General features: G+C 36.5%; 1 protein-coding gene across 1 annotated transcript in view; it reads left to right on the top strand.

Annotated features, from left to right (window-relative positions):
• Nucleotides 1-12,112, top strand: part of DCC (DCC netrin 1 receptor) — a 1,279,089-nt gene that overhangs the window by 1,258,086 nt on the left and 8,891 nt on the right. The window contains exon 28 of the mRNA XM_011950993.1: nt 11,673-11,815. Within this exon, the coding sequence (XP_011806383.1) occupies nt 11,673-11,815 (143 nt within the window). The remainder of the gene's footprint in view (nt 1-11,672; nt 11,816-12,112) is intronic.

The raw sequence follows: 12,112 nt of genomic DNA, 5'->3' as shown, positions 1-12,112 counted from the left end.
TGGCACAAGTATACATATGTAACAAACCTGCACGTTATGCACATGTACCCTAGAACTTAACGTATAATAATAAAAAAAAAAACAGCATAGGTCCCAAGCAAGGCCTTATATCCAACAGGTGTACATATTAAGCGGTCACTACCTGGCTTCTTCTCTCTCATAAATACTGCATCTCCTGAATTGCTCCTCACAATTGACCAATTTAATGTGATTAAAACTTATGGAATTTCCTAGATCCCAGTTCTAACTTCCAACGTAGCTATTCCCTGCATGAACTCTCTGCAAAGAGAATCAGTAACAAGGCAAAGAGGGGTAAGAAAGTGAGGAGTAGGAAGTAAGCTATTGAAAGTGAGAAAAAGAGGTTATTTCTCATTGAGCACATGTAAAACACTACTGATGCCTTTGTCTTCTCACAGAAAATATTATACATTTTGTTTTTATTAAGCATGTTACAGTATGGGTCATGTCCAAACATGATTTGAGATATAAATCTTAACTTCTAAGCTCACCATGGACAGGACTATCAAAAGCAGTGGTTCTCAAGTTTTGTGTGCCTGGGAACCACCTGCAGACATTATGAAAAGGCAGACTCAGATTCAGCAGATCTGGAGTAGAGCCTGAGGTTCTGAATTGCTAAAAAGATTCCAGGTTATGCTGAGGCTGACTCTCTACAGATTAGAGTGTGAGGTCGTTTGGATTTTGAACAGATTGTATGCTCTTAACCTGGGGTTTATGGAAGAATGTGTGGGTTTGGTAACTCACTTGAAATTAAATGGATATTTCTCTGTGGGTGTGCCTGTACATTTTTCTAGCAAATGAGTTCATAGCGTTCATTACTATCTGAAATTATTACCCATAACTAGTTAAGAACCACTTGACCTGCTGTTTTGTCATCACCCTCAATTTAGCTCACCTGTGGAACATAAACCAATGTCTGCTTTTCTTTTGTTTGTTTGTTTGTTTTTCAAGACCAGTTCCAAAACCTTGTACTGAAACAACTTTTCTGAATCTGAGGCCAAAAGCTGAGTACCTGTGCTCTACTCAAATGAAATTCCACAAAATTTATTCATTTTCATAGAAACACATGAGGCTTTTTACATTTTTCAACATGTGATGAGGGAATTAGTTAAATTAGTGTTTATAAATTTGTCCCACTTCTGAAGCAATCTCTTATTTTTATTGCCTAAATGAAGAGCAATAGATCAGGACCACTGCTATCCATGATATGTTTTCTCCAAAAGATGAGCCCCTGTGGGGAACTGAGATGTGTTGTCATTTGAAGGGGGTCATGATAACCTGTCCTTAGCACCCCTCAAGTGGTACACTGAAAAGCACCTCCTGCAGAGACTTACTGCCTGCACACACATTTCCCCAAACAATGACTCAATATTTAATAAAAATTTCCCATTCAGCCAGTGTCACCCCAGGGTGAATAGCATATGCAATCTGTAACATAAATTTGAACTTTTTTTCTGATGGTAAGGAGGGTAAGTGAATCCATGAATAGTGATAATGTTAAATCACAGAGAATGGGAGCTAATTAAAATAAATGTTTATTTGAGCAGTCAGGAAGTTCAAATTATATAATTTCCCAGAAGATATTATCATAAATCATTTATTGGGTATAAACTGCTGTAAGTCAAAAGAGTATGTGTTTGAGGAGGCTGGATAGTGCTAAAGAGAAGTTGAGAGAAAGGAGTGAAAAAACAAGAAAGATATTTGAAGACAGTTTTGACCCTTTGCATTATTCAAACTAAGGAAGCTCTAAAGCCAAGTACTATGTTTGTTATTGTTTCCCAAGACTTCAGAAATTTTCACTTCCATGATGCTGTGATGTTTATATTTATACTGACTCCCCATTTAAATTAGAACATGTCTAGCTGGGATCAACATAGAGAAGAGAGCAGGAATATGCTGATTTACTCCCATTCTTTCTTCTACCTCTTCCATCACCCCCTGCCACCATCCCACAATATACCTGCTGTCTCTTCTCCTTCTGTCTCACTCTCACACCCTCATCTCCTCTAAGATTGTCTGGTCTGCTTCACTCAGCTTTCTATCAAAGCCTACCTTAGAGAATTTTTTATTTTTGTCTAAGAAAGAACATATAATTTAAGCCTGACTTACGAGCTGAGTGGCTTTGAACAAGTCCTTTATCTTCTTTGAACTTTGATGTTCCTGTCCCCAAGGCATGAGCAATAAGGTAGCTTTAAAAGGTCTATTTTAAAGAAATGTAGGAAAAGGTGTTTTATTGTAGTTTATGTACCTGTAGGTGTGACAAAGGGTACCTGTTTTACCCTTTCTCTCTCTAGGTTTTAGTTTATAAAAATAATAGAGACAAGGTATTGATAACCAGATGGGAATCAAGGATTGCAGAGAATCATAGCCTTTTGGAAAATGGTAGCAGTAGGTGGAAGACCTCTTCCTCCCTCCCTGACTACAAGAATATTGGGCCCGCTAGCTGTAAACTGAAACAGACTTAGAGAGGTGGCTGGGACTTCTGAAGTCAGGCCTTGTCTTGTGTGCTTAACAAATGCAACTCTTGTGAAGTTTAAGGACAGAGGGTCTTCAATGTCAATGTCCAGTGCCAAGCCCAATCAGGTTGAAAAACTTAAATAGTGACCTAATGGTCACTATTAACCCTTTCCTCTCATTTTTCACAGACAGGTGGCCAATGAAAGCTATGTTACTTGTGACTCAGAGTAGCCCTGTCTTACAATGGGAGAAGAAGAAAGGAGCAGAGAGGGGAGCAGGGCACCTCATCAGCACATCCCCAGTGGGCAAATAGTCTGTTTCATTTCCCTTATTTTTGAGAAATAAAAAGGTTGGGAGAAGAACACAATGTTTCTCTTCCCAGAAGTGGCATTTAGAGATGTTTATCACCCTTAAAGTACAATTCACAGGGTAGACTAAAATGTCTTAAGATTGATGCAAAATTTATAGTTTGAAATTCGATCACTGATGAGGGATGCCTGAGGCTATTGTGTCTAAGTAAATGTAGCTACTCTCTTTTTGTTCGATATTTGTTGAAGATGGAAAGGTAGAGAATTACACAAAGTTTCCCATATATATTTTTTATTTCTCCCATACCCTCAAAAGCTCCTTGCCTGTCGGAAGTATAAATGATTATGTGACACTTCTATATCCGCCCCCAGATAACCCAAACACAGGCTAGTTAGTTAATAATAAATATATGTAAGAATAATATTCTGGTTCACATGGAAACTAGACTGACAGAGGCCATTTCATTTTGTCTGGCTTCCCAGAATGTATCAGAGACAAAGTAGAGGTGAGAACCCAGGCTTCTTCAAAACCACCCTTTTTAACTTTGTTCTTAAGGGTGAAGGAATGGAAAATGAAGTAGGAAATAGGAAACAGTGGGGAAGATGTGAGTTAATAGTGAAATCAAAACCATGCTATGCATTGGCCTCTGATCTGATCCTGGTGAACATTTTCAGTCCATTCCAGCTGCATCCTAATGTTTCTCACCCCCAAAAATTATTTTACATGGGAAAATCTTTTGCAGAGAGATGCTAGCAGGAGTCTGCACCTGGCAGTCATATATTATGTACCTAATGAGTAAATGAAATGTTTAATAACTGTACTGTGAAAATGAAGCTTAAAACAGTAAATTCCTGCTGAGGCTGCTCATCTGTACCTGATACATACTGCTAGCCCATCTCAGAACTCCAGCTCATTTTTATTTTTTTCCTTTTAGTGGGTCCCGCTGAGGAGATAACATTAAAACCAAAGCGATGCTCACTTAATTAGTTGTATATCATTGTAAGAACATTTACTTAGCACATCAACAGCCAGCGTTCCACCAAAGGGTCGCCTGAAACTTCTCCAACATGCACCCTGGATAGGGGAAATTCTGCAGTGACTTCAGACTGAGCATTCGTAAATTTAAATTTTTCAATTAGCCATGGATCATTTAACCTCAGAAACATAATACCACTTATTTTTAGTTAGAATATCTGTTTGAAATGCAAAAGTAATAAAACCTTAATTGTTGGTGTAGCTTTTCACTAATAATTTTAAGAAAATAATGATAGAACATTTATTTTTTACAAAGCACTGGTTTAAAACTAAATTATTGCAATTTTTCATAGCTACAACTTAAAAATTAAATTTCTTACATTTATAGACATAAAGAGCCCAAAATCCAAATAAATTAGACTATTAAGCCAAGATCACAAAACTAGGTCCTAGGCTAAAATGCTTCCTTAGTATCTGGATATTTATTTGAGCACTCATTAAATACTTGGAATTCGTTGTATAGGTCACACACAGTTTACCGTCATTGAAAAAAAAAAAATATAGATCAGCTTGGACTTCAGATTGGGAAACCCTTCATTTTTCAAGACCTGTATGCAAAACGAAAGGTGATTTTTCCAATTTCTCAGATCCCCAGTACTGATCCTCTTCTCACTAGCTCCCACCCAGCCTTGAGTACCTCCCTCTCCCAAAATGAGGTAGGTTTTTTTTTAATTACATTTTGAAAATCAATTTTCATGTTTGGGAGAGATCCCAGAGGACCCTGACTCCAAAATTGAGATTATATTAACAGCTAGGAACCATGGAAGAGATTCTTTTAATTTTTCTTTGATATATGTTTCTGATAGAGCTCATAGAAGTTTTATGAAAAGCATTCATATTTAGGCCAATTGTCAATGTTAAGTGTTGTTCTCCAAAGTGAATAAATAAATATGAAGCTTTCCCTATAGCTACAATCTAGATCTACCAACATAGAAAAAGTCATCAAAAATTCTATCATTTCTTAACATTAAAGAACAGCACTTTGATATCCTGAAGTAATATGTTTTCTGTGTGTGTGTGTGTGTTTTTTTTTTTTTCTAATTGCCATAATTTCCATTAGTTCTTAGGTAGGATGGTGGCTCTCTTCTAGTGAGTCAGAACACTGCCAGGCACATCAAAGGCTCTCATGCCTCAAGGCAGTCCATTATCAAGAAGGAGTCACCAAGAACTGGTGAGGCCAGGGTTGTATAAACAAAGTGGGCTTTAAACCTGGCTTCTGAAAGCAGTGTAAAAACAAAAATCAGTTAGTCTCCCAGGAAGTGTGGCAATGCCCCATTTCAATGTCAAAGTAATTGAAATCTAAGAAGGCTTAATATGGAGGATTAGGACAAATGGTCTCCCAACAGTAGCAGTCAGTCCATTGGCAGGTGAGAGTCTGCAATATGGTGTCAAGTATTCTGTTTGGATTGGACCAAGCTCCAGGCCTCACTCACTAATCCACATGTCTGATGACTATACTTCTTTTTCATTTCAGCCATATTTCAACCATTTCAATCAGTCCATATCAGGAAACTGATTATTTTATATAAAAATGTTCATTTGGTTTAAATGGTGTAGAAGATGGATTGAGAATTTAGACTGGGAAGGTGACTGATCAGGTCTCAGGCACAAGGTGAAAGATTAAAGATATGTCTCATAGCCCCATGAAAGAACAGGGACGCAGACCAGAAAATCAAGAAGGAAGCCATTTATCCTTGGTGAGCTATGAGTACTTAAGGAAAAAGCACTGCTTGGTGAGCTTGTAGGGACCCAGGTTTCACCAGTGCACAGGCTTGAAATATTGAACACCGAATCTACACAAATACAAATGTCATATAGGGATGGAGTTACGCACAACCAAGAACATGGTGTCTGCCTTCCAACAAAGGATGTTTTCATGGAAATCTTGGTTTCAAAACATTTATTCTCCTTAACTAATGGGCAGTTCTGAGGCCACAGTTGCCTAATTAGTTGTTAATAAATCTCTCCTGGGAAATTTCCCTTATACTCTTTAGTTGCCCTTTCAGGGAAAGGAAAGAAAAATATTTAAGGCCATAGAGTGTCCCAGTCAAATCCTGCTGACAGTGAACTCTGGGAGGCTGTTTAAATTCTTTGCCTCTACTAGAATTTTATTGAAATTAACTCTACCTTGATCTCCAGGGACCTCAGTATTCTTCTCAACAAAATAAAAGGAAGGTCATTTGATGAGCTCCAGGAACCCTTGAGGTACTGGCATTCTAAATTTCTGTGATTCTGTGAATAGTACTTGAGAAAAGGTAATCATCTGAGGTTTAAACACTCCATGTGGTCTTTGAGCCGAGACAGTGTCTTCGATTCCTTTTGTGAGGCTCACCATGTCTTATACATTTGTTCAACACTCAGTACATTTGGAATGTATAACTCTTGCCTGGACACTAGAGAAAATCAATTATTATAATGAACTTTCTAATGAGTTTGATTGATGGTACTCTTTAGTCATGTCCATGTCCTTTTGTAACAATAGGAGTGTGGCTGATGCAGTATGATACACATAGGGCAATATACCTAAGTGTTTGGAATTCTGGGAAGAAAATACACCATAAGAACATTTCCATCATGATAACCATAGGCTATGCCTAGGAATTCATTTCTCTGCATGTCAAACTGACAAAAAAATATTGTGATGAAGTACATGTTATGGAATTATGTACAACAGTCTGGTATATTCTAAAAGAATCTTTACTTTTATGTTTCTTAGAACAGAACATGCACTGGCCCTACTTGAATTTCCTACATAATAAGCTATGCCAATGCCTTTCACTTTTTATTGTAGATACCTATGTTAGAGTGAATTGATTTTCAAAATATGTTAAACACGCATTGCATGTGTTTGATTGCGTGTTAGATTATAAATTTTCAGAAGTAGCTGAGTTTCTTGAACATGTTTTTAAAACGAAAAATTTAAAATAAAATAAATAGGTTTTATGATTAAGGGAGTCTAGGTCAAAGATAAGTACAAGATACGTGAAAAAAATATGTAGAGACAAATGTTCATTTTTAAGATGCAGTTGCTGTGTTAAACATGGGAAGGGATAAGAGCTAGCTTCTGGAAGGTACTAAGAGAAACAGCTTTGTAACAATAAAGCTATTACAAATTCAGGTTTAATCAGAACATTGCAAGCATTCTTGAAGGGCATACAAACATAATTCAGGCAACACAATTCAAAATATGTGGTTGGGAGATACCTTCTCAAGGTTTATGCCTCTTTTTAAAGCTTTTAAAGTTTGTGAATTCTTTTTTAAATTTTATGCCTTCACTTAAATAATAACCTAAAATATGAACATGAATTTCACATGCTGGGTTATCTGGAAGACGATTTGATAGGAACTCCCTGCCAAGGATTTTAGTGGCTGACTTCCTATTTGGGTTTACAATTAACATGGCACCAGGAACACCATGGTTATAGTCAGAAGTTTTAAAAAAAAAAATGGTGTGTGGGTGTGTGAGTAGAGGTAAACCATTCACATCCAGTGAAGACCACCTGACATTACAGTCCCTGTATGAATGAGGTCATGCCTATTGTTGAGTTAGAAAATCTTCACAGAATTAGAAATTAAAAAAAAAAAAAATTCATATGGAACCAAAAAGCCCCTACAGCCAAGACAATCCTAAGCAAAAAGAACAAAGCTGAAAGCGTCACGCTACCTGACTTCAAACTATATACTACAAGGCTACAGTAACCAAATCTGCATGGTACTGGTACCAAAACAGAGATATAGACCAATGGAACAGAACAGTGGCCTCAGAAATACCACCACACACCTACAACCATCTGATCTTTGACAAACCTGACAAAAACAAGCAATGGGGAAAAGATTTCCTATTTAATAAACGGTGTTGGGAAAACTGGCTAGCCATATGTAGAAAACTGAAAACTGAACCCTCCTTACACCTTATACAAAAATTAACTCAAGATGGATTAAAGACTTAAATGTAAGACCTAAAACCATACAAACCCTAGAAGAAAACATAGGCAATACCATTCAAGACACAGGCTTGGGCAAAGACTTCATGACTAAAACACCAAAAGCAATGGTAACGAAAGCCAAAATTGACAAATGGGATCTAATTAAACTAAAGAGCTTCTTCATGGCAAAGAACCCATCAGCAGAATAAACAGGCAACATACAGAATGGGAGAAAATGTTTGCAGTCTATCCATCTGACAAAGCACTAATATCCAGAATCTACCAAGAACTTAAATAAATTTATGTGAAGAAAACACAAAACCCTTTCAAAAAGTGGGCAAAAGATATGAACAGACACTTCTCAAAAGAAGACATTTATGCATCCAACAAATGTGAAAAAAAGCTCATCATCACTGGTCATTAGAGGAATGCAAATCAAAACCACCATGAGATACCATCTCACACCAGTTAGAATGGTGATCATTAAAAAGTCAGGAAACAACAGATCCTGGAGAGGATGTGAAGAAATAGGAATGCTTTTACACTGTTAGTGGGAGTGTAAATTAGTTCAACCATTGTGGAAGACAATGTGGTGATTCTTCAAGAATCTAGAATTAGAAATAACATTTGACCCAGCAATCCCATTATTGGGTATATGTTCAACGGATTATAAATCATTCTACTATAAAGACAAAAGCACACATATGTTTATTGTGGCACTATTCACAATAGCAAAGACTTGGAACCAACCCAAATGTCCATCAATGACAGACTGGATAAAGAAAATGTGGCACATATATACCATGGAATACTATGCAGCCATAAAAAAGGATGAGTTCATGTCCTTTGCAGGGACATGGATGACGCTGGAAACCATCATTCTCAGCAAGCTAACACAAGAACAGAAAATCAAACACCACATGTTCTCACTCATAAATGGGAGCTGAACAATGAGAACACATGGACACAGGGAGGAGAACATCACACACTGGGCCTGTCAGGGGGCAGGGAGTTAGGAGAGGAATGGCATTAGGACAGCTATCTAATATAGATGATGGGTTGATGGGTGCAACAAACCACCATGGCACATGTATACCTATGTAACAAACCTGTACATTCTGCGCATGTACTCCGGAACTTAAAATATAATTTTAAAAAGGGGGAGGCAGGATAAAAGTATTAAATTTATATTAATAAAGAAAGAAATAGTAAAATTATGATTATCAGAGGCTGTGAGGTGAGAGGATTGAGGAGATGTTGGACAAATGGTACAAAATTTCAGTTAGAAAGGAGGAATAATTCAAGAGATTCATTGTATATTGTGGTGATTAGAGTTAGTAACTATATATTGTATACTTAGAAATTGCTAAGATTTGATTGAAAGTGTTCTCAACACAAAAAATAAGTATGTTAGGTAATGCATATGTTAAATAGCTTGATTTAGCCATTCCATAATGTATATACGTGTATCAAAACATTATGTTTTACACCATAAAGATATACTATTTTTCCTTGTTGATTAAAAATAAAGAAAACAAGTTGTTGAATAAATGAAAAAAAGAAGGAAAATGTTCATAATGAAAACTGGGCATATATGACAAACCCAAAATGATTGTAACATAGCAACAGTATCATATGGCAATTTTGTTTAGCCCAACAATCTCATTTATCATATTAAATTAATGATTATAATCCAAATTGTACTATTTCATAGTTCTGTTTAACTTTAAAGGTGTTTTTGTTTTATAGCATAGCATAAGAACTATAAGGTATGATGTTTACAGCAAGTTTTATGTTTGTATATATTTTAAAAATATTGGAATACAGTATTTTAAGTCAACGCTGGAGTTGATTATTTTGCTTTTCCCTTTAAATTACAAGACAGTTATGAGAAACAATGATTAAAAAAAAAGGAGTTTTTATCCCCAGATTCATAGTCCTTGAACTAGATTTCATGTTCGTGTATATTGCTTCCTCAAAAATCCCATGTAATTGGATGGGCTACGTCAACAAGCTAGTGATCATCCTTCATTTGCTCCATGGAGTTAGACAGATGTTGGTGCGAACTCTTATACTGCCTGCCCATTTCTAAATGTGCGAACTTAGGCAAGTTTTTTACTTTTTCTTTATTTTGGCACCCCCATGTGTGAACCGAGAATACAAATACTTAGCAGGATTGTTTTGAAAAATATTAATATATGATATTATAATAAAATGATTAATATTAAAAATAGCCCTGATTTGGTAACTATAATTGGCACCAAATGAGCTTCCTTGACATTTCACAGGCTCTGTACTGTGATGAACCACAGTCCAGAGCTCCCAGGCAACTTTTCACAGCGTGAATAGCCCTCTTTGAAAAAGTTACTAAGTATCAGCCACTTTAAATACATAATCTCATTTAATCCTAACAAATTACTAGTATCATTCCTATTTTACAGATGAAAAACAGGCCAAGACAGGTTTACTTGACAAGAAATTGCACAGATCGGAATGCAGACTGGACTTACTGTGATATCCCAAATTCTCCCTCACCATGTTATTTTGTCCAAAATGAAACTAAAATGCTTGGCATGGATCTATACTTTTGTAGGCACTCAGAAGTATTATTTCCACTCTTAAAAAAACAATTCATGTTTCATTTAGCTTCTCATCAGAGGTACCATGAACAGAATATCATCCTCTTATGTTATCATAAGTTTTATATCACTCGAATTGCAGTTTTGATCCCTAAATTTCAAGAGTGAAAAGTATAAATATGAAGAAATTTCATGTCAGGTCATGGTGTGGGAAAAGATGCTTATGTCAAGATTTATCATTTCTAGTGACCAGCACCTAGCAGATTGCTAGTTTATTAGATTTATTTATTATTATTTTCATTGTTTCCTTCCCAATGAACAGATGACTCCTATTTATCTGATTGTAGAGTAACCTCTGAGCTTTATTAGCTAGAATTTTGTTTTCTAAAGTGTAGTCCAAACAACTTTTTCTTGGCAAAATATAGGACCCCATTAGAATCATTAAGACTAACATGTCATCTCTCTTGATAGAAGAGAACTGGGGCCACTGCCTTTTCATGGCTTTCTGTAATACCTTTTCTGCTGACCTCTTGGTTACAATGCTAAGAATGACACAACCCCTTGGTTATGTGAGATGTACTAGCTCCTTCAATAAGCCTTTATAAAAGCTTTATTTTCAGCTATAGGGACGCGGTTGTATTAGTGCTACAAGCTAAGCAGAATTTGTATAGCAAATTTCAGTTCCCTCCAAAAAGGCAGCCCTTATGTATAATAGACAGAAATGTCATCTATTAGATACTCAGCAGTGCCTCAAATGATTTTCATGAGCAATAGAATGTCTTTTATTGACAAAAGCCGTACAGATTAGAACATAATTACATCTTTTTTTGTTCCAAAATAGAATTAAAAATGATAGTCTATCAGGTTAGCCATGATGGATTTTATTTTATTCTAATGTCTTATGCTCATTTGTAGACCAGATCAACCAGCTCTTCTAACTCCATAAATCTTCCTTGGTTCTGCTATGCAACTTAGGGCTTATTTCAGTGGTTTAGCACAGGGCTTTCGGCCCTAGGCAGAGACTGGCACCAAATAAGCTTGCCTGACACTTTATAGGGTGTGATGAACAGTCCAGAGCTACAAGGTAACTTTTCACAGCGTGATTTGGAATCTACTTGCAATTACATATGGCTAGTGAAGCTGCATCTGGAGAAGCCTAATCAGAATTTGTCTTCCATTTAGTAGAAATAAAACGAGCCCACTCTTTGTGTCAGAATTCATCTTTACACTATAGAATGAGCAATAACCTAAAATCAATGCCAATCTCCTGGATATGGTGTATATACTTGAGAACGTGTTCTGCAGAATGTTTTCGACATTACTTTCATCACTGTGTTTTCTATTTCAGGGCCCACTCTTCCTAAGACCCATGTGAAAACAGCCTCCCTTGGGTTGGCTGGAAAAGCAAGATCCCCTTTGCTTCCTGTGTGTGTGCCAACAGCCCCTGAAGTGTCTGAGGAGAGCCACAAACCAACAGAGGATTCAGTCAATGTAAGGACATCTTTAAAATTCATGCTTCATCAAGGGACAGATTGACTGGTGCTGTGTAACAGGATCTAAACCAATGAGTACTGTCCATTCACCCCAGGCCACCCCAGGGCATTGTTGTTCTTATTGTTGTTTGTTCTTCTGTTTTCCTGCACTTAAATATGAAGAGGAAATAAAAGCTATGAAAAAAAAAATTATGTCAGAGACATACTTATGTAAAAAGTTGATTCCTAAGGACAGTCTTAGAAATACGACCAGATAGCTACATAATGTGTGGTTTTACACCTATATATATATATA

This window comes from Colobus angolensis, unplaced genomic scaffold, assembly GCF_000951035.1.
Source record: "Colobus angolensis palliatus isolate OR3802 unplaced genomic scaffold, Cang.pa_1.0 Scaffold312, whole genome shotgun sequence".
NCBI lineage: Eukaryota > Metazoa > Chordata > Mammalia > Primates > Cercopithecidae > Colobus > Colobus angolensis.
The sequence above is the reverse complement of the archived record's forward strand: the minus strand, read 5'-3'. Positions and strand labels throughout refer to the sequence as shown.